General features: G+C 38.2%; 1 protein-coding gene across 4 annotated transcripts in view; it reads right to left on the bottom strand.

Moving 5' to 3' along the window:
* Positions 1 to 474: 474 nt before the first annotated feature.
* Positions 475 to 19,598, bottom strand: part of LOC137056245 (cadherin-18) — a 331,361-nt gene continuing 312,237 nt past the window's right edge. For all 4 annotated transcript variants that reach the window (XM_067430266.1, XM_067430265.1, XM_067430267.1 and 1 more), the window contains 2 exons: positions 9,291 to 9,542; positions 475 to 1,365 (listed from right to left, as the gene is read on the bottom strand). In XM_067430266.1, the coding sequence (XP_067286367.1) occupies positions 812 to 1,365; positions 9,291 to 9,542 (806 nt within the window). In that variant the 3' untranslated portion in view covers positions 475 to 811. The remainder of the gene's footprint in view (positions 1,366 to 9,290; positions 9,543 to 19,598) is intronic.

Here is a 19,598-nt window from a genome sequence, read left to right as displayed (position 1 = left end):
TTCACTGAGAGTCTTTGGGATGTGCTGGAGGAGACTTTACAGAGAGCTGGACTCTTGCCAATACAAGATCTCGACCAAAAATGTATTCACCTCTTGATATAAAAGAGTGTTGTGATGTTATTTGCATCATGAGGTGCATCAATTTTTGGTCGAGATCTTGTATTCTCAAAGCTCTTCGTAAAGTCACCAAAAAGAATGAACAGTTTTTGACCAGCTTTTTACCAATAGACCGATGGACGGATAGATAGACAGATATAAACGGACGGACGGACGGACGGACGGACGGACGGACGGACGGACGGACGGACGGACGGACGGACGGACGGACGGACGGACGGACGGACGGACGGACAGATAGATAGACAGATAGATAGATAGATAGATAGATAGATAGATAGATAGATAGATAGATAGATAGATAGATAGATAGATAGATAGATAGATAGATAACAGTGAAGGATAACTTCACGTATATTCATGTGTCAGGAATTCAGGACTTTATTGAGCAATAAAAAATATACACCAGTTAAAATAGTTTCCTTATTTCCATTAGTTTTTTTTTGTTCTTTTTTGTTTGATTTTCTTTTCAAAATCATTCTTGTCTTGTTGGGATTCAGACCTCCGAACATCCAAAAGAAATGAGAGAAAAGGCAGCCAGTCTGAGTTTACAGCTGTAGAGTTATGGTAGCGCGACAGTCCGAGAGCATCTCGTTTGATGAAACCATGACGGGCGGATGTTCGATTTTTTTTCTTCGTCTTCTTCTTTTTTTTCTGCTGTTTGTTCACAGTTTTATCTGACATTGACAAAAACTTATGTCTGCTTCTCCGACTCTGCCTTTTCAGTGGATTCGGACGCCGTTTCAACTTCCTCTCCGTAAAGTTCTGCTATTTTTTCAAATTTTGGACCCCAGTCATCCAGAGCGTTGTAGTCCAGTTCGGAATGTGCTCCACCTGACCCGAGCGAGCTGATGGAGCCTGCTGGTGACCCCTGACCCTCGTAGGCGTAGGTCTGTAAAGAATCGTAGGGCGGGACGCTAGTATCCTGATCCGCCTCGGTCACCCTCTGTTTGATAAACTCCCCGACGTCCCTTTCCTCATCCATGTCCAGGGACGAGGGGCTGAGACGGCCGCGGACCGGTCTCCGTGACGACCACGGCTGGATGCACTCGGGTCGGACGTCCCGACGGAACTTGAGCTCCTCGGCGGCCGCTGGGTTCCGTAGAGCGATGATGTCGAAAGCCTCCGTGTCCTCCTCCCCGCCTCCTTCGTCATCGTACGTCACGACGTTCTCACGGATGTCCTCCTCCGAGATGATCAACGGCTCTTTTTTGCTTCGCCGCAACGTGATGAACAGAATCACGATGGCTGCGAGGAACAAGAGAAACATTGCTAATTATGTCATTCATGAACATGACGCTTCTCGTTATAAAAACAAACACTAAAGAGCAATACGATTAAATTCATATCAATGTCTTTCAAAAAGATAGAGAGATATTATAACACAATCAACAGGAAACAAAGATGTTTATTGGATATCATCGGGAGCTTTGGGAAATGTTGTTGAATATGCATACCACATTCATGTCAAGTACCGGAAAACTGAAACAAATAAATAGATCAAATTAATAGAAAATGCATCAATGTTATTAACACTGAATAATTTCTCCAGGGAATGTTACAACATTACGGCAAATGTGTCACGCAGTAGGAGACGAGCGGCACATTACCAGGATAAAGGGAAAGCAGGTGTGAAGCATCGTCTATGCATGAGCAAGCAAACACATCAAGGGCCAGAGATCAGTGTGAATGAATGATGATTCTTTCATATCCCATTAGAAAGGAAAGAGCCTCGATAAATGAACAGCCCGTCGATATCACACATTAGTCTAGATTAGCTTTAACTTCACCGGCTCGCTGTTAGCTGACACAACAAAAGGTTTGTGAAGTTGTGACGCGGTACGCAAGTGAAATACATCTGAATAACCTGAAGTATCAGTTCTTCTGTGATATATTTCAAGTTTTTAATGCTTCATGTGCTATAGGAAACTTCCCACTTCAGAAGTCGTGATTACGAGTTGAGTGCTTTGTTGTCGGAATGAACAGGAATCGTGGAGGACATCAGGTTTACTCTTGCCTATTTATTGGGGAAATCTTATTAAAACCAAAATGATATGAGGCGTCACATGCCCGACAACCATAAACATGTACGATGCCAGGTAATTTCGGTCAAATGCAGGCAATTTTCACTGTGTATAAAACATATAATAGCCTTCAAAACGCTTCAGGTGATTACTCGTGTATGTAAATATACACTACATTAACAACGTTTTGGGGTAAAAACTCATAAATCATAAACCTGTCACAGCAGTAGTTTTCCCCGCCACCATGTTTAAAGTTTATGGCCCGCCCATCTCTGAAATTTGGGTATCAAAATGGTTTCTGAACTTCCCAGTAAACACGACATCAGAGGGCGTTCGAGTGCAATTTTTACCTCGAAAACTCGTATTCATGATAATTCTGATAGCACGTGAAGGCAGCATGAGTCTACTGAGGACTATCCAAAAAAAAAATACATCGAAAAATCTTAATGAAATCTTAAAATGAAATGAAGAAAAAGTCATGGACATTTCCATTAAAATAAGTTACTTTTTATGAACAATTAGTCAGATAGAAATATTGTAGTACAACATGGATTTTTAAAACAACTTATATAAATAAAATAATATATAAATAAAATAAATGATATAAACTATGGTCTAAAAGAAATATACAGTATATGATTTTATATGTTAGAAATGATTTGAAATTTAGAAATGTACATTTCATGTAGGATATATAAAAGGGCATACTTTTATTATTATTTCATCTTAATGATATTTAGATATCTATTTATCTATCTAATATATTTTATGTTTTAAATAATGCATATTTTTACATTGTTATTTTACATAAAAAGCATATTTTAAAATAAATCTATTTAAAAATAATATTTAAAAATAATGTTACATTTGGTAATTCTGGTAGCAGACAGGAAAATCCCGAAACATATTGCAGGCTGTTGTATGAATATTGCACGGCAACAACACACCATTGTGCTGTTACACAAATCACAAAAAGTGACACATTCTGTTCGCTATTTGATAACAAACAAGTATCTCTCACTTCTCTCGATGCGATCAGCTCTGATAAAGCCAGCACATCTAGGAAGCAGATTTAGGGAGTGGAAGGAGAGAGATTTTATCAACGAGTAGTTTTTACCAGAAGCAAACAGAGCCGTGTTTGAGCAGGGATGTACTGAACAAAGCTAGCGCAACATGTAGCACGAGGTTCAGAACTATATTTAGCCCCAGCAGCTGCTAGGGTGAGTGGTGAAAATCTCTCTCGCTTTGGAAAAGGAGACAGCACCACGGCTGTGAGGTGAGACCTAACCCATCTATGCATCCAGGGCCGGAGAGGGGGAGGAAAGTGATGAGAGCAGGCGACGAGAGGGCAGAGAGGAAGAGAGGTTGTAATGCGCACTGTGGAAGTCTGCATGAGAGAGGCCCTATTACATATGCTGCTCACTTCCTTGAACTCACACCTTTAATACAAACCTGTCAGCAGCTCACTCTCTGTCTCTCACTCCTTTATGTTCGCAGATTTCATTGCCGTTTCCTTACATCTGTTGTTCCGCTGTTCTACATTCACTGTGGCTCTTTCTGTAAGATATGCTTCACTTTTGTATCCTTTCTGTAGTCTCCCTATATCCATCACTTGGCTTACTGGGATGTGTGACTGTATGTCTGTTTGTTTGTTTGTGTGTGTGTGTGTGTGTGTGTATATATATATATATATATATATATATATATATATATATATATATATATATATATATATATATTCTGATTATGACATTAGGTTCATCATGGCACCTGTTAGTTGGTGGGATATATTAGGCAGCAAGTGAATATTTAGTCCTCAAAATTGATTTGTTAGAAAGCAGGAAAAATTGGCAAGCGTTAGATTTGAGTGAGTTTGACAAGGGCTAAATTGTGATGTCTGGACGACTGGGTCAGAGCATCTCCAAAACTGCAGTTCTTTATTTATTTATTATTATTTTATTTTATTTATTATTTATTTTATTTTTTATTTTATTAAATATACAGAAACTATTAGGCTTCAACAGCCATGACGGTGAGTAAATGATTTTTATTTTTGGGTGAACTATACCTTTAATGTTTTTTTTTTTTATTAATGGACTGGAACGTTAGCCTGACAAGCCAGACCCACATCAAGATGTTTGGTCTGGAAACTCACCATAGACAGGGCTCAATCCGAGGGGCGGATAAACAGTTGTCTTTCAAACTCCCTCTGCACGCGACAGGATAACGCTACAACCAACCAGAGCAACGAAGGTGAAGCAGAGCTCGCTGACAGATTAAACATTCACCGTATCCGGTCAGCAAAACTCCGAACACATCTTCCCTTTTTAAGAATGACTTCAGTGCCGTTCTTTGTTCTTTTCTCAGAGAAAAGCTTAACTCCAAGTCTTCCAGAGTCGCGGTCAGAGCTGATTCGAAAGACCGCCACCGTTCGCCAGTTTCTGTGTTTACTAGAAGCACGCAAACGCAACTCGGCCGTCATCATTATGGCCCCGCCCGCCGACTCTATACACGATGTGATCGGGCCGTCCAGATTCTGAGGAACACAGCTCAGAATGGTATTGAGAGTTCCTAGACGACACTTGCGGGCAAATTAAATTTGCTGCCGCTAGGGTGGGTCTAGATTTCTAGGCTACTGGAACGTTTGAATGATATTCTAATAAACCAAAACTGCCAGTAGGTGGCAGTAAATGACTAATTGAGTAAGTCATAGGGCCCTTTTTTTACTGTTCTAAGCACACGGTCTTGAAGCACATGGTCTGAAGCACATGGCGTAGGTGTCCGAATCTACTTTTGCTAGTTTAACAACGGAAAAATGCCGTGGTCAATGAGTCTCTTAAGTCCTATTCGCACGGGATTAGTATTATCTGGGGACCTCTGTGATCTAGAAATCACTCCCCACATCTGAGTTTTGCGTGGCACATTCGCACGGGATAAGCAATGCCTGTGATTTTACTCGAATTTACTGATTTATCTTCCGGATATGATGTCAAGACTTTCAAAAGTTTTTCCGTTATACCTGTATGAAATCATAAACAGTCATATGTATCAATATCGTTTTGATTGTTTAAATTAAAATGATTTATTTCAATTATTTCATTCAGTTAGAGAACAGACACTACAGTTAAAAACTGAACTGAGCACAGACCAGCGGCAGGAGTCAGATTTCATTTATCACGAGTGAGAAGCTGACAATATACAGCAGAAGATTCAGTTTCAAAGCTAAATGTAAAAGCGCCTATTTAAGCGAACTTGTCATTGTACTGTTCTGTTGTTATATTTTTCATTAAGAATAGCATTGATATTAATATTAAACACACAATTCAAGCAGTTTGCTCCCAAATTGATACTCATTCTAAAGTGAAAGTAATCCATACGGCGCACGGGAATTCATAACGGAGCGCATTATGAATGCAGCCACCATTCTTCGTGAAAGATAAAGATAGAAATGCGCACAAGAAATAAAAACCTGCAAAAATTATATACGATCCTCCTAATCCTGGCCAAATCACAGAGAAGTCGATTCGCACGGGACTACTATTATCACAGGACCTCGGTGTGCGGCGAAATATGGTAGGTCATTTGCGGGGAAATTTTTACTTTACAAATTACAGACATGGCCGATTCGCACGGGATTAAGATCAAAGACATTCTCTGCAATTATTACAATTCACCAGAGGTCCCCAGATAATACTAATCCTGTGCGAATAGGGCTTTAGTGAGACATGGGTGTGTTTTGGGCGTAAAGTGCTATAAACCAACCAGAGTCTCATCTCCCATTCCCTTTAAAAGCTTGTGCTTGCAACATGGCGGATTCGCTATTTAAAAAGACTAAACACTTCTCCAGAGAGAAATCCTTTTATTTTTTTATATTTAAAACAGTTTGTGTGCTGCTACGTGTCCCTGTGTGTGTAAAATGCAGAGTGCGGCTATAGGCATATATTACTAACGCACCCTTTAAATAACACAAAAAATACTGCATATTAATATAGTAATTTTCAGTTGCCTCAAAATAGCAACGTTCCAACAATGCCCCTAAACACACCACATTCTCAGTCCAGCACGGCCATTGGTGAAAAGATAAGTGCATTTACTATTTAAACATCACCAAAATGGACGTGAAAATGATAACAGACGGTTATGAAACAAACAAAAAAACACTTACGTCGCACCTGGCATCGCATTGCGCCGGGTGTGTGATAGGGCCCATTAAGTAATTTATTTGTTTCATTTGTTCAAACGGCTGATTCCATCTGGAATTAAGCTCTCTTAATGAATGGGCTATTGAATCATCAGTTCACCTGAGTGATGTGCTCAAATCGTGGATTCATTCAGAAATTAAACGCGACTGCGTGCTTCTCGGAAACGCACATCAGTTCTGCTCTGGCTTTACAGGTAATAATTTCATTGGCAAAATTGAGCAAAAGCAGACGATATTGTGTCTAAAATATAGCAATTAGGGCTGTCAATCGATTAAAACATTTAATCGCGATTAATCGCATGATTGTCATGAGTTAACTTGCGATTAATCGCATTTTAATCGCACATTTTTAGCAATTGTAAATGTATCTTAAATTAGGTTTAAATTAAGTTTTTAATACTCTAATCAACATGGGTATGGACAAATATGCATGCTTTATGCAAATGTACATTTATTATTAGTGAAACCATACTTATTCAATAATAATCAATACAGCATGAATACTAGACGTTTCAACGGTCATAGATGTTTATCTAAGAAATTGTTCATGTCTCTTAAGCCTAAACTTAAAAATTAAGAGTAAGTAGTGATTTCTCTCATTTTAAGAATATAAAGGGAGTTTTTACACTGGCAGTTTAATTCACAGCAGGGCACAGTTCGTATGAAATATTGTTAATGTGTACCAGTGAGCGCACCAGAACCACACCATACCTGGAGGAGGTCCATATTCCACGAGTAGGAATATAGTGCGGGCTCTTAAAGAGATCCGCATTCCCTATTGAACTGGATTTTGCGTGTGCGCGCCGAACTGGGCCGCGATTCACGTGGACAGTGTGAAGAACACGGACTCTGGAGCGCGCTTGTTCAGAAAAGTAACCTGTGCATTCCTTTTAGCCGATTGTACTGTATTTAGTTCAATAAAACACGTGTACTGTAAGTAGTGATGTGTTAATGATTTACCTCAGAATGAGCGAGAGAGAGCTTCAGTGCATCACGCTCAGACTGCAGAGAATGTGCTCAGTGAAAAAACACACTTTTCTTTCTGGAGTCTAATAAAAGTTAAACAGAAAATATGGTATCTTATGTAGGCAATGCTGCACTTTTGGTTTAGAATATTAATGTTAATTTCAACCCTTTTCTTTCCCTGTTAATGTTTGCTGCTGTATCCTTTGCGTCTGACTGCTCTCACTTTTCCAACTACGGGCTATGCCACGGATCAAACAGAAAATGCACGCTGCGTTAATGCGCGTTAGTAAATGTAGTGCCGTTAAAATGAATTTGCTTTAAAGGAACACTCCACTTTTTTTGGAAAATAGGCTTATTTTCCGAGTCCCTTAGAGTTAAACAGTTGAGTTTTACCGTTTTTGAATCCATTCAGCCGATCTCTGTATCTAGAGCGTTTAGCATAGCTTAGCATACATCACTGAATCGGATTAGACCATTAGCATCGCGCTCAAAAAAATTACCAAACACTTTCAATATTTCTCCTATTTAAAACTTGACACTTCTATAGTTACATCGAGTACTAAGACCAACAAAAATTAAAAGTTGCGATTTTTTTTAGACCGATATGACCAGGAACTATTTTCTCATTCCTGCGTAATAATTACAGATTTACTACCGTAAAAGTGCATCCTCTGCAACTAAACAAACTTAGTGCCGGTCGCTGAGGCCGATCTGAGGACTACTTTCAGTCGCTGTGTAATATCACTGCGCCGCTGCACTCATGGGATGGCAGCAAAGTTCCGTGATTATTATGCAGGAATGAGAAAATAGTTCCTATCTATATCGGTCTAAAAAAAAAATCACAACTTTTCATTTTCCGTTGGTCTTAGTACACGACACAACTGCAGAACAGTCAAGTTTTAAATAGGAAAAATATTATATTTGAAAAAAAGGTCTAATCCGATTCAATGATGTATGCTAAGGTATGCTAAAAGTGGTACCGCCAGATACAGAGATCGGCTGAATGGATTCAAAACGGTAAAACGTGGCTGACCGTGGCGGGGTGGGTGTGTTAAATGCTTTATTTTTCCCCATAACTAATTTGTTAAATTAACACGTTAAATTGACAGCCACACACACACACACGTGCAAATAGGAATGTGTTGACTTGTAGAGATACTACTATTGTAGACTATTCAGTGGATTATAACTGTATTGTCATTATGATGTTAATTTATTCATGCCGTCATATACATTTTTAAACATGCTGCCCACCACTCTGCCCTGCTGTGAACACTAAAGCATTCATCAATGTCTTGTTCATGACATTTTGAGACGGTCACGACCCTTCACCTGCTGTTATGGGACCGATGAAATCCTTTAAGTACGGCCCTTACGTTTGATCCGCAGGTTTAAAAGGTGAAAGATGAAAAGTCAAGAGTTAAACAGGCCCGGATCATGTGGAATTATGACAATGAATGCCAGAATCCTGCCGTGAATACTAAAACTGGAAAGGAGATATATGGGCAATCGTTGAAGAAAACCAACCATCTTTTTTAAAAAAAGTCTCCTTTTCTTCATCATAAAAAGTATTTTTAATATGCACATATATATTTAAACATTATTTACTATCTTTATTATTCAATTCTATTACATGTAAAAATAAAGACTGTAAAATTATTTAATAATATATATATATATATATATATATATATATATATATATATATATATATATATATATATATATATATATATGCATATCACATTTATGAAACATTATTTACTATTTTAAATATGTACTTATTTATTATTTAAAAGCAATAACATCATTCCTAACATCCATAAGGCTAGAAACCCTACCATAGAATATTATTTTCTTATATTTAGTTTTATTCCGAAATATGTAGTGCTTTCATAATCTCAAGGATCATGTGTTTGAGTGTTCTGTCTCATCTCACGGACACTGGCAAAACTCAGGGCTGGTTTCCAGGTTGAACTCACCCAGTAAAATAAGCACACAGAGCAGAATGGCTATCAGAGCGCCAGTGCTGAGCCCTGCGGAGGAGAGGAACGCTTCACCCTGGCAGATCTTCAGCCTGGTGCCTCTCTGGCAGGAACACACTCGGAGTGTGAGGGTGCTGGTGCTGCTCAGGATGGGTTCCCCGTCGTCCCACACCACCACCGGGAGCTCGTAGAGTTCCTGGGTCAGTCTATGGAATCGCCGCCGTCTGGCGATGATGTTGGCAGTGCTGTCTGCGGACAGAGGCAGAGATAAGATCACGGTTAGTTAGAGAGCACTCACAGAGATGATAGCTTCAGATCACATTTGCTTTTTTAAAACTTGTCATCTGTTTATGGAAAAAAAAAAACAATTTTATATTTGGAAGAGGTGGTTGAGTAAACAGTGACATATTTTTTTCCCTTTATTATAGGACTGTCACGTTAAAAAAGTATTGGAAAACCATTTAAATGTGAAAATCTAACATATAATAGCAACAACTAAAACAATAATAATTTGAAAAACATGATCATGTAAAGAAAGAGCAAAATATTTTATCAAATCATTTTCAATGTTTTTTTGTTTTTTTTTTGTGTACCATTGAAAGTATGTGTGTGAAAATGTTATATATTTTGTACTGGTGCTGGCAAATCGATTAATACTGATTAATTGCATCTAACATAACATTTTGTGTTTTATGTGTTAGAAGCAGAAAATTTGGGCAAGCGTAAGGATTTGAGCGAGTTTGACGAGGGCTAAATTTGATGTCTAGTTGACTGGGTCAGAGCATCTCCAAAACTGCAGCTCTTGTGGGGTGTTCCTGGTCTGCAGTGGTCAGTATCTGTCAAAAGGGGTCCAAGGAAGGAACAGTGGAGAACCGGCGACAGGGTCATGGGCGGCCAAGGCTCACTGATGCACGTGGGGCGCGAAGGCTGGCCCATGTGGTCCGATCAAACAGTCAAACTACTGAAGCTCAAACTACTCAAGAAGTTAATGCTGGTTCTGATAGAAAGGTGTCAGAATACACAGTGCATCGCATTCTGTGGCATATGGGGCAGATATCGCTTCTGGGGAACACATGGAACCAGGATGCACTATGGGAAAAAGGCAAGCTGGCGGAGGCAGTGTGATGCTTTGGGCAATGTTCTGCTGGGAGATCTTGGGTCCTGCCATCCATATGGATGTTATTTTGACACTTACCACCTACCTAAGCACTGTTGCAGACCATATGCACCCTTTCATGGAAACAGTATTCCCTGGTGGCTGTGGCTCTTTCAGCAGGATAATGCGCCTGCCACAAGGCAAGAATGGTTCAGGAATGGTTTGAGGAGCACAACAATGAGATTTCACATTTACTTATTTATAATTAAACATTTACCATCTTGTATTATATTATATGAAAACATAATATAATCATTATTTGCTGTTTAATATTTACTTCATAAAATATGTATTCAAATGATTGTACAGTCTTTATTTTTTTTACATGTAATAGAATTGAATAATAAAAGACAGTAAATAATGCTTATATGTGTGTGTGTGTGTGTGTGTGTGTGTGTGTGTGTGTGTGTGTGTGTGTGTGTGTGTGTGTGTTTCAAAAATTGTATATTTAGTAGCCAAAAAGAGGGGAAGAGCTGAAACAGCAACACATTCTCACACCCAACTCGTCACATATGGACGCTTAAACCACATAAGGTTTCTCATTGAACTGAATGGAGCACCCAGCGCGTCGACAATTGACTATAAAGGTAAGCCCAGTTCGTTGAAAAGTGACGACAAGGGGTCCTGGTCAAGCGTCCATATGTGACGAGTTGGGTGTGAAATGTGTTGGAAACAGATGTCCTGTGTGAACGAAAACATATCTGACCTGATAATATTATTGTGCATCGTTTTCCAATAATCTATAGTTATTGTCAAATTTTAGAAAATAATATATATATATATATTTTTTTTTTGGTTTGTTTTGTTTTGTATTTAGATATTCCAGTAGGTATTTTCAATGAATAGACATTTGTCAAAAATGTTTTAAATTGACTTTTTTTTTTTTTTCAATGCTTACAATTACTACTGGACTAGATGTAGAAGTTACATTTGCTGTATATAATGGTTCAGACAGAACTCTCTGTCGGACATTTTTATTAGACAAAAATAAAAACCTTCTTGACAAAAAGTACACAGGACCAAACGTGCCCACAGTTGTAAAAATACAAAAGGCAAATAAATGTTAACCGAACAATGAGCAATTGAACTGAAAGAGGAGCTGATAAATGCAAAGAAGAAAATGAGGAAAATACGAAGGTGAAAAGCAGAGGTAACGAGAGAGCGATAACAGACGAAGACAAATACACAGACTAAGAGAGAATAAGAGGAAAAACAGAGAAGGAGAAAGAGGGCAGATAAGAGATCATTATATTAAATTAGTCTGGTTTGAGCACAGACCACTCACGTTGAGGCTCTCTGGCCGAGTGTGCCATTTCAGAGCATTTAGGAGACCCATTCCCACAGATGGGCTTTTAATGGGAGAACTCGCATTCTCTGAGCCCAGAATATGTGAGGTCTGTCTAATACTGACCGCCTACAGCATAGAGAGTAAAGCTCTTAACCCGAGAATCAACCTAATGAGCCCCTATATCGCTTCTTCTCATTCTCCAGCAATCTGTACATTTTTCTTAGCATTTTGAGTGAGGGATGTTGGATGGACAAGGATAAGGGGAAATCAAATGAAAGTGAGCAACATATGAGTCAGAGAGAGAGAGAGAGAGAGAGAGAGAGAGAGAGAGAGAGAGAGAGAGAGAGAGAGAGAGAGAGAGAGAGAGAGAGAGAGAGAGAGAGAGAGAGAGAGAGAGAGAGAGAGAGAGCAGATCTGATCAAAGCAACATTTGAATTCAGGTCCATTAGGTGCATACTTTAATGGACCTGATAGACAGGTGCCTTTAAAAAATAAATAAAATAAAAATTCCTTTGAATCAACCTTTAGCTTTGTATTGTGGGTAGTTTGTTAGCTGGTCTTCTATGTAGATTTATGTATTGTATTTTTGCTGACTCAAAGAGCTTTGCTACAAAAATCCCTGTGTACCTGTATTGCTGCAAATGGCAAATAAACTTTTCAACTTCAACTTTATGAAGAAATTTGATTTCTAAACAAAATCGCTCAATTAAATACATTAAATACTTCAAATAAATGATTAGTTAAAAAAAAAATCCAGAATTATTTTATACATTTATGATACAATGGTGTAAATGGGACTTTGAATATAGATTGTTTTCACTGTAAACCCTAAAACTTAATAATAATTAATTGGTTTAAGTAGAGCCAACTCAAATTAAAGAAATTAGTTCAATCAAATGAACTTTTATGAGTTTTTAGAACTTACTTTCTTTTGAGTACTCAAAACTGACACATTTTAAGTAATCTAACATGTTTCTTTTAATTCAGACAAACTTAAATGTAAGCGATTTATATTTCCCAGCATGCTTTGCCATGACACTCAAAAGAGAGCGTAAATGCTAAAATTAAGTTATATAATTCAAGATTAATGTTAAATAGGAGATTTTGTAGTGTTTTATATTTTACTATGTTAGTTTAGAAGACTTTATAATGGTGTTTTTTTTTTTTTTTTGGTAGGGCGGGGGTATTACCATTATGGTGACAAGAGCATGAGCTTAGTTTAAGAACAGATTTACATTGTTAAATGTTTTATATTGCTGTACTCATTCAGCAAGTGCTATGCTATGCTAATGCTATCAAATCATTGTGTTACCAATTAGCTATTTAAAGCTAGCCAAGTTTCCACTACTTAAATATTTAAGTTGATAATTGTAATCTAAATGTATGAATTAGCTAACTCAAATATTTCAAGTTAAGAGCAATTAAAATGTATGATAACAAAATAAAAATCTTATTCAGGTTTATAGTGTATAGAAATAGAAAAATGTTCCTCAGTTATTACATCATCACAACATAGGTGGCAATGCGTGTATTAAGTGAGTCACTGAATCATTCATTCAAACATTTAAAAAACACACTTGCTGCATGCGAAAAAAAAGTGCTGCACTTCTGAGTTCACTTCCTGCCTCCTGAGAGACCTTCATCTGATCCATTTTTTTTAAGGCAGCATAGATGTATCATTCGCTTACTTTGATATTTCACAATCCTGTGCGTTCCATTCAATGAATTCCAGGTTAAAAAAAATCAAACCCCATCCTTAATTTTTATTTTTCGAGAAGCCATTTCACTCGCATCACAACGGGGAAAAAAAGATAATAGCAACATGCCGACTATTCCTGATACAGTACTTGACAGCTGCTTCAGTTTCAGTTTATTAGAGGATAACCCCTTGAGATGAAACATCTCGTTTTCGATTTTTTGAGGGGTCCTCAAAATAACATCAGACAATTACACACTCACACATACAAAAGTAGCCTGACCAGCCACTGACAGGGCTCAATCCGAGGGGTGGGATAAATGGTTGTCTTTCAAACTCCCTCTGCATGGCGTGCACGCAATTGGATAGCGCTACAACCAATCAGAGCTAGTTGACAGATTAAACTTTCGCCGTATCCGGTCGGCAAAACTCTGAACACATCTTCCCTTTTTAAGAATGACTTCAGTGCCGTTCTTTTCTCAGAGAAAAGCTTAACTCCAAGTCTTCCAGAGTCGCGGTCAAAGTTGATTCGAAAGACCGCCGTTCACCAGTTTCGGTGTTTACTAGAAGCACGCAAGCACAACCTGGCCGTCATTATGTTAAGCCCCGCCCACCGACTCTTTACACGATGTGATTGGCCCGACCAGAGTTTGGCGTTTACAGCTCAGAAGGGTATTGAGAGTTGCTAGACGACACACGTGGCAGATTATATTTGCTGCCACTAGGGTGCGTCTAGATTTCTAGGCTAATGCAAAAGCTCTTCGACACAATCAACCACCCCAATCAGTCCCCCCACTGACCACAACATATTCATATAAACCGTATAAAATAATATAAAAATCTAAATATTACAGGAGAGAACCATATTTGAGAACACCGTATTTGATAAAGTCACCAGGACAAACAGATATATACATATAACGCAAGTATACATACATATACAAGAAGAAATATATTTAAAACAAATAATAATACTAATAAAAAAAACTAAAAAAAAACTTTTGTATTACATGTCATGCAGATGTGCATGTACATATGAAGTTTAATATGGAAATGCACATGTAAGCTACGGAAACCATTCCCTGCCAGTGCAACATTAAATACCTGCAGAGACACCAAAGCTCTCACTCCTGGCATCCAACTGTGTCCCATAAACAATCACAGAGACACAGTACAGAGAACACGCTTTTCTAAACAATGTACTGCCTGTAATACAAGTATATAAAAAAAGGGGGAGAGCGAGAGGAATCTGAAGTCAAATTCATGGCAGACAATACATGACACATGAAATCTTGCTCACAATGTCCAAAGAGGCTATGCATTATTTATTGTTTTCATTTCTTGGTCTGGAGGCAACAAAAAACATTTTAAGTGCTATAAAGAATTATATAATATCATACATATTTCACATTATCATTATTAAATGAAGTAAATAAAGTACAGTTACGATACTGTTCTCAGAGTTCTAGAGTTACACAGATTATGTCATTTATGATTTGATTTTAAAGGTTATGATGCATGTGATTCCGATTTTAATGAATTTATTCAAATTTATTCAACTGATTTTAAATAGTTTTATATGGTTAGAAAAGATAAACCAAAAATCCCAGAAAATCAAATGCAGGCAGTGAATACTGGCATCTTAAAGGGTTAGTTCACCCAAAAATGAAATTGATAATCATTGATGACTCACCCTAATGTCGTTCCTCACCCGTAAGACCTCCGTTCATCTTCAGAACACAATTTGAGATATTTTATATTTAGTCCAACAGCGTAACTAAGTGTATGAACACTATACTGTCCAAAGAGAATAAAAACATCATCAAAGTAGTCCATCTGTGACATCAGTTAGTTCATTAGAATCTTTTGATGCATCAAAAATACATTTTGGTCCAATAATAACAAGAACTACAACTTTATTCAGCATTGTCTTCCTCTTCCGCGTTTGTTGTCAATCCTCAAATAAAGATTTGAACGGTTGTGAGTCAGCGTATTTATTCATGATTCAGATCGCATGTCAAACTGCTGAAATCACGTGACACTGGCGAATCAATGAATGAACTGATGAATCAATACGCTGACTCACAACCGTTCAAATCTTTATTTGAGGATTATTTTTGGACCAAAATGTATTTTCAATGCTTCAAGAGATTCTAATGAACTAACTGATGTCACATATGGACTAAATTATGTTTTTATTCCCTTTTTGGACACGGACAGTATAGTGTGCATTCACTTAGATACGCTGTTCGACTAAATATAAAATATCTTAAACTGTGTTCTGAAGATGAACGGAGGTCTTACGGGTGTGGAATGACATAAGGGTGAGTCATTACTGACATACATTTAATTTTTGGGTGAACTAACCCTTTAATAAAATAATAATAATAATAATTATGACAAAAAATACTTTCATATTATACACTCAAGAATTCCATACAAGAAATAACAACAACAATTAAACTGTGAACTATGAAGACCTACAAAGAATAAGTCATTCAGCAGATGTTCCATAAAACAAATAAACGGAAAGATGTTAGCTTTGTATGAAGGGAAACATTTGATTCTTGGTTCATGCGGACGTGTGGTCCTCACCCGCTGGTGGCTGACAGCACGTGGTCTATAATTGTACCGTAACACTGCTCAAACTGACATGTGAGAGAATAAGCTGTATGTTCAGGACACAAAAACATCCCGAAACCACCACTTTCACATCTGTCAACATTTCAGTCCCGAAAACAACCTACAACTGAAATAAGTGTGGGTTTCCATACACCTTTAAAGGAATTCATTTCCATTGGTCAAATAATGTGCCTATGCTAATGAGATGGCGGCTAGCACTCCATACACAATTAATTCCTTTTCGGTTTGCTGCTTCACTCAGATCCTTCAAAAGGCTCATTTAAGATGTCAAGCGACTTGGGATTGTTATGCAGCTCTTCCACACAAATTACTTGTGAGATGCTTTTACAGGACAAATAGACAGAACAAGTAATCCAATGTGCTTATAATTTCATTACTCATCGCAAACAATAAAAACTAATATTCCAGCTCTCAACTAGGCTGTTATATATCACACAAAACTGGTCTTTTCATTCATATTTAAGCTGAAGTGGGGCAAACAGACACCCTGTGGTGAGCAGGAGGTCACAGCGTTCACATTTTTGCCCACTTCAGCAGAAAAAAAGGGCCATTTTGATTTTATATGATAAGAATTTTGTTATTGCTACCATTAAACTGGGCTACTTCTGAACGGGCGGTCTGATGAAAAAAACTGCTTACTACACAACTGCTTGGCAGGCGCTTGGTGAGCATGCTGTTTCTCGGCTCAGTATTTACACGCTTGTTTTAAGTCCATCTTCTTGAATCATTTATCCTTGTCAGAAGCAGTCTGTATGCAACACAGTTTGTGCACTTGTAGCAAAGCATTTATTCAGGACAGTTTATGTGGTGCCTGTTAAGGAAAGCACGACTGTTTGTGTGGCTGATACTCAAGGTTATGGATCTGAGAAAAGAAAGTCAAGCCTAAAATATTAAACTCCGGCGCATAATTCATCCTGCACCATTTGTACATGAATAAAACTTCAAACAACTTGGAGTTTTAGTTTTTTCTCAGCAGGGTTTTATAAGAATTTCCCCTGGCAGGCGGGAAAAAATTAAATTAAAGTCAAGAAATGGCATTTGGACAGCATAGTTCAGAGTAAAAAACTGTATTCAATAATAATAACAACACTGGCATACTAAAATAAGTCGAACGTGAATGACAATGTAATTTTTTTAGGCATATTGTTATGGGGTATTTTAGCTGTAACTATTATTATATGCACATCAACCATTTAAAATACTTTGAAAAGGCTGCATTTACAATAAACATTAACAATTTTGATTGCCATTTTTACCAGAAGCCTTCCAACCATCTATGCACACCTTGGCAATAGAATAGGCATTGGCACTGATATTTTACTCACCCCCATCTCATCCAAGCTGCTTGTGTCTTTCTTTCTTTCTTTAGTCGAAAATAAAAAATAAAAAATTTGAGGAAAAAATTCCGGGATTTTTCTCCACATAATGGATTTCGATGCGAAGCAACGGGCTGAAGGTCCAAATTAATGCAGTTTCAAAGGGCTTCAGAAGCTTTGCACGATCCCAGACGAGAAATAAGGTCTCATTCTAGCAAAATGATCGGTAATTTAAAAATTATTTTAATACAAATTTATAACCTAAATTACACTGCTCTGCGGTGGTCTACTGATTACGTAATCATGTCATAAAGGTATTGCTAGACATAGGTCAAAGTACCGGCCCCATGTTTACAAATGCACGTGCAAAGACTAATACTAACATCCTTTAGAAAAGAAAAAAAAGTAAAAAAAAAAACAAGGATGTCGGACAATTTTTGAAGTTGGAGATGGATTTTTTTTTGGGAAAGGGCATTTGTATTAATCTTCGTACGTTCACTTGGGGCAGTACTTCCTCCTACGTCTAGTATGACCTTTTCAATGCGATTATATAATCCGTGGTGCGTAACTGAGCAATGAGCAGTTTAGGTTAAAAAGTATAGTTTTATAGATTTTTCTAACTGAGTTATTTTTTTTACTAGATAAAACCCTATTCCTCGTCTGGGATCGTGCAGAGCCTCTGAAGCTCTTTGAAACTGCATTGATTTGGACCTTAAACCTGTTGGTTGCCATTGAAGTCCATTATAATGCTTTTTTTTAAAGGGGGGGTGAAACACTCAGTTTCAGTCAGTGTCATGTCAATCTTGAGTACCTATAGAGTAGCATTGCATCCTGCATATCTCCGAAAAGTCTTTATTTTTTTTATAATTATATAAGAAAGATGCGCTGTTCCGAGTCTTTCCGAAAAAAGCCGAGCGGGTGGGGGCGTGTCATGTGAGCGGAGCTAAATAATGACGTGTGCAGCAGCGCGCTGCAGTGAGGAAAGTGAGTCGCTCTGTGAGGAAAGTGATTCGCTCTGTGAGGAAAGTGATTCGCTCAGTGAGGAAAGTGATTCGCCCGCCGCGTGAGGAAAGTGATTCGCTCAGTGAGGAAAGTGATTCGCTCAGTGAGGAAAGTGATTCGCCCGCCGCGTGAGGAAAGTGATTCGCTCTGTGAGGAAAGTGATTCGCTCAGTGAGGAAAGTGATTCGCTCAGTGAGGAAAGTGATTCGCCCGCCGCGTGAGGAAAGTGATTCGCTCTGTGAGGAAAGTGATTCGCTCAGTGAGGAAAGTGATTCGCCCGCCGCGTGAGGAAAGTGAGTTGCTCTGTGAGGAAAGTGATTCGCTCTGTGAGGAAAGTGATTCGCTCAGTGAGGAAAGTGATTCGCCCGCCGCGTGAGGAAAGTGAGTCGCTCTGTGAGGAAAGTGATTCGCTCAGTGAGGAAAGTGATTCGCCTGCCGCGTGAGGAAAGTGAGTCGCTCTGTGAGGAAAGTGATTCGCCCGTCGCGTGAGGAAAGTGCTAATACAGATCGACCGCCGGCCTATCAGTGGGTAAGTCAGTAGCTACTGGTTATATCACCTGTTTAGCATCCTACAAGCCAGCGCTTTGATGGGCGTAGCCTGTTGCTTTCGCTCTCTCCCTCGCTCTCTCTCACGCGCTTCCGGTAGAATTGTCCGTAAGGCCCATACAAGGAAATTCCGCCCCCGTTAACGTCAAAGGGGACGCATGATCTCAAAAAACTTGCCGAAACTTATGACTAACCGGAAGTAGTATTTTTGACAAAGAAATACTCCCATCAAACGTCCACCTTAACTTTTGAAACTTTGTCTATGTTTAGTATGGGATTCCAAGTCTTTAACAGTGTAAAAAGATCAGTATGCATGAAACAGCATTTCACCCCCCCTTTAAATAATGCACCTTGGATGAATTAATCCCAGGAATTATGTGGAAAAAAATCCCAGAATCTTTTCCTCAAAAAACTTAATTTCTTTTGGACTGAAGAAAGGAAGACACGATGGGGGTGAGTAAAAAAAATATTTTCCTTTAACATCAGTCAATCAAGCATTCAATTATGATATTATGATAATTAATTTAGTAATTAGAACTAAAACTTGGTAACCATGTATGAAGGCATATTTTTCATTTTAACTTAGGACCTTTGGCCTTAATATTTCTGTAAAAAAAGATAATAATAATAATAGATAACAGTAATTATTAAAAAAAAAA

Source organism: Pseudorasbora parva, chromosome 21, assembly GCF_024679245.1.
Source record: "Pseudorasbora parva isolate DD20220531a chromosome 21, ASM2467924v1, whole genome shotgun sequence".
Classification (NCBI taxonomy): Eukaryota; Metazoa; Chordata; class Actinopteri; order Cypriniformes; family Gobionidae; genus Pseudorasbora; species Pseudorasbora parva.
Note: the sequence above shows the minus strand (reverse complement) of the source record. Positions and strands in the feature narration are given on the sequence as shown.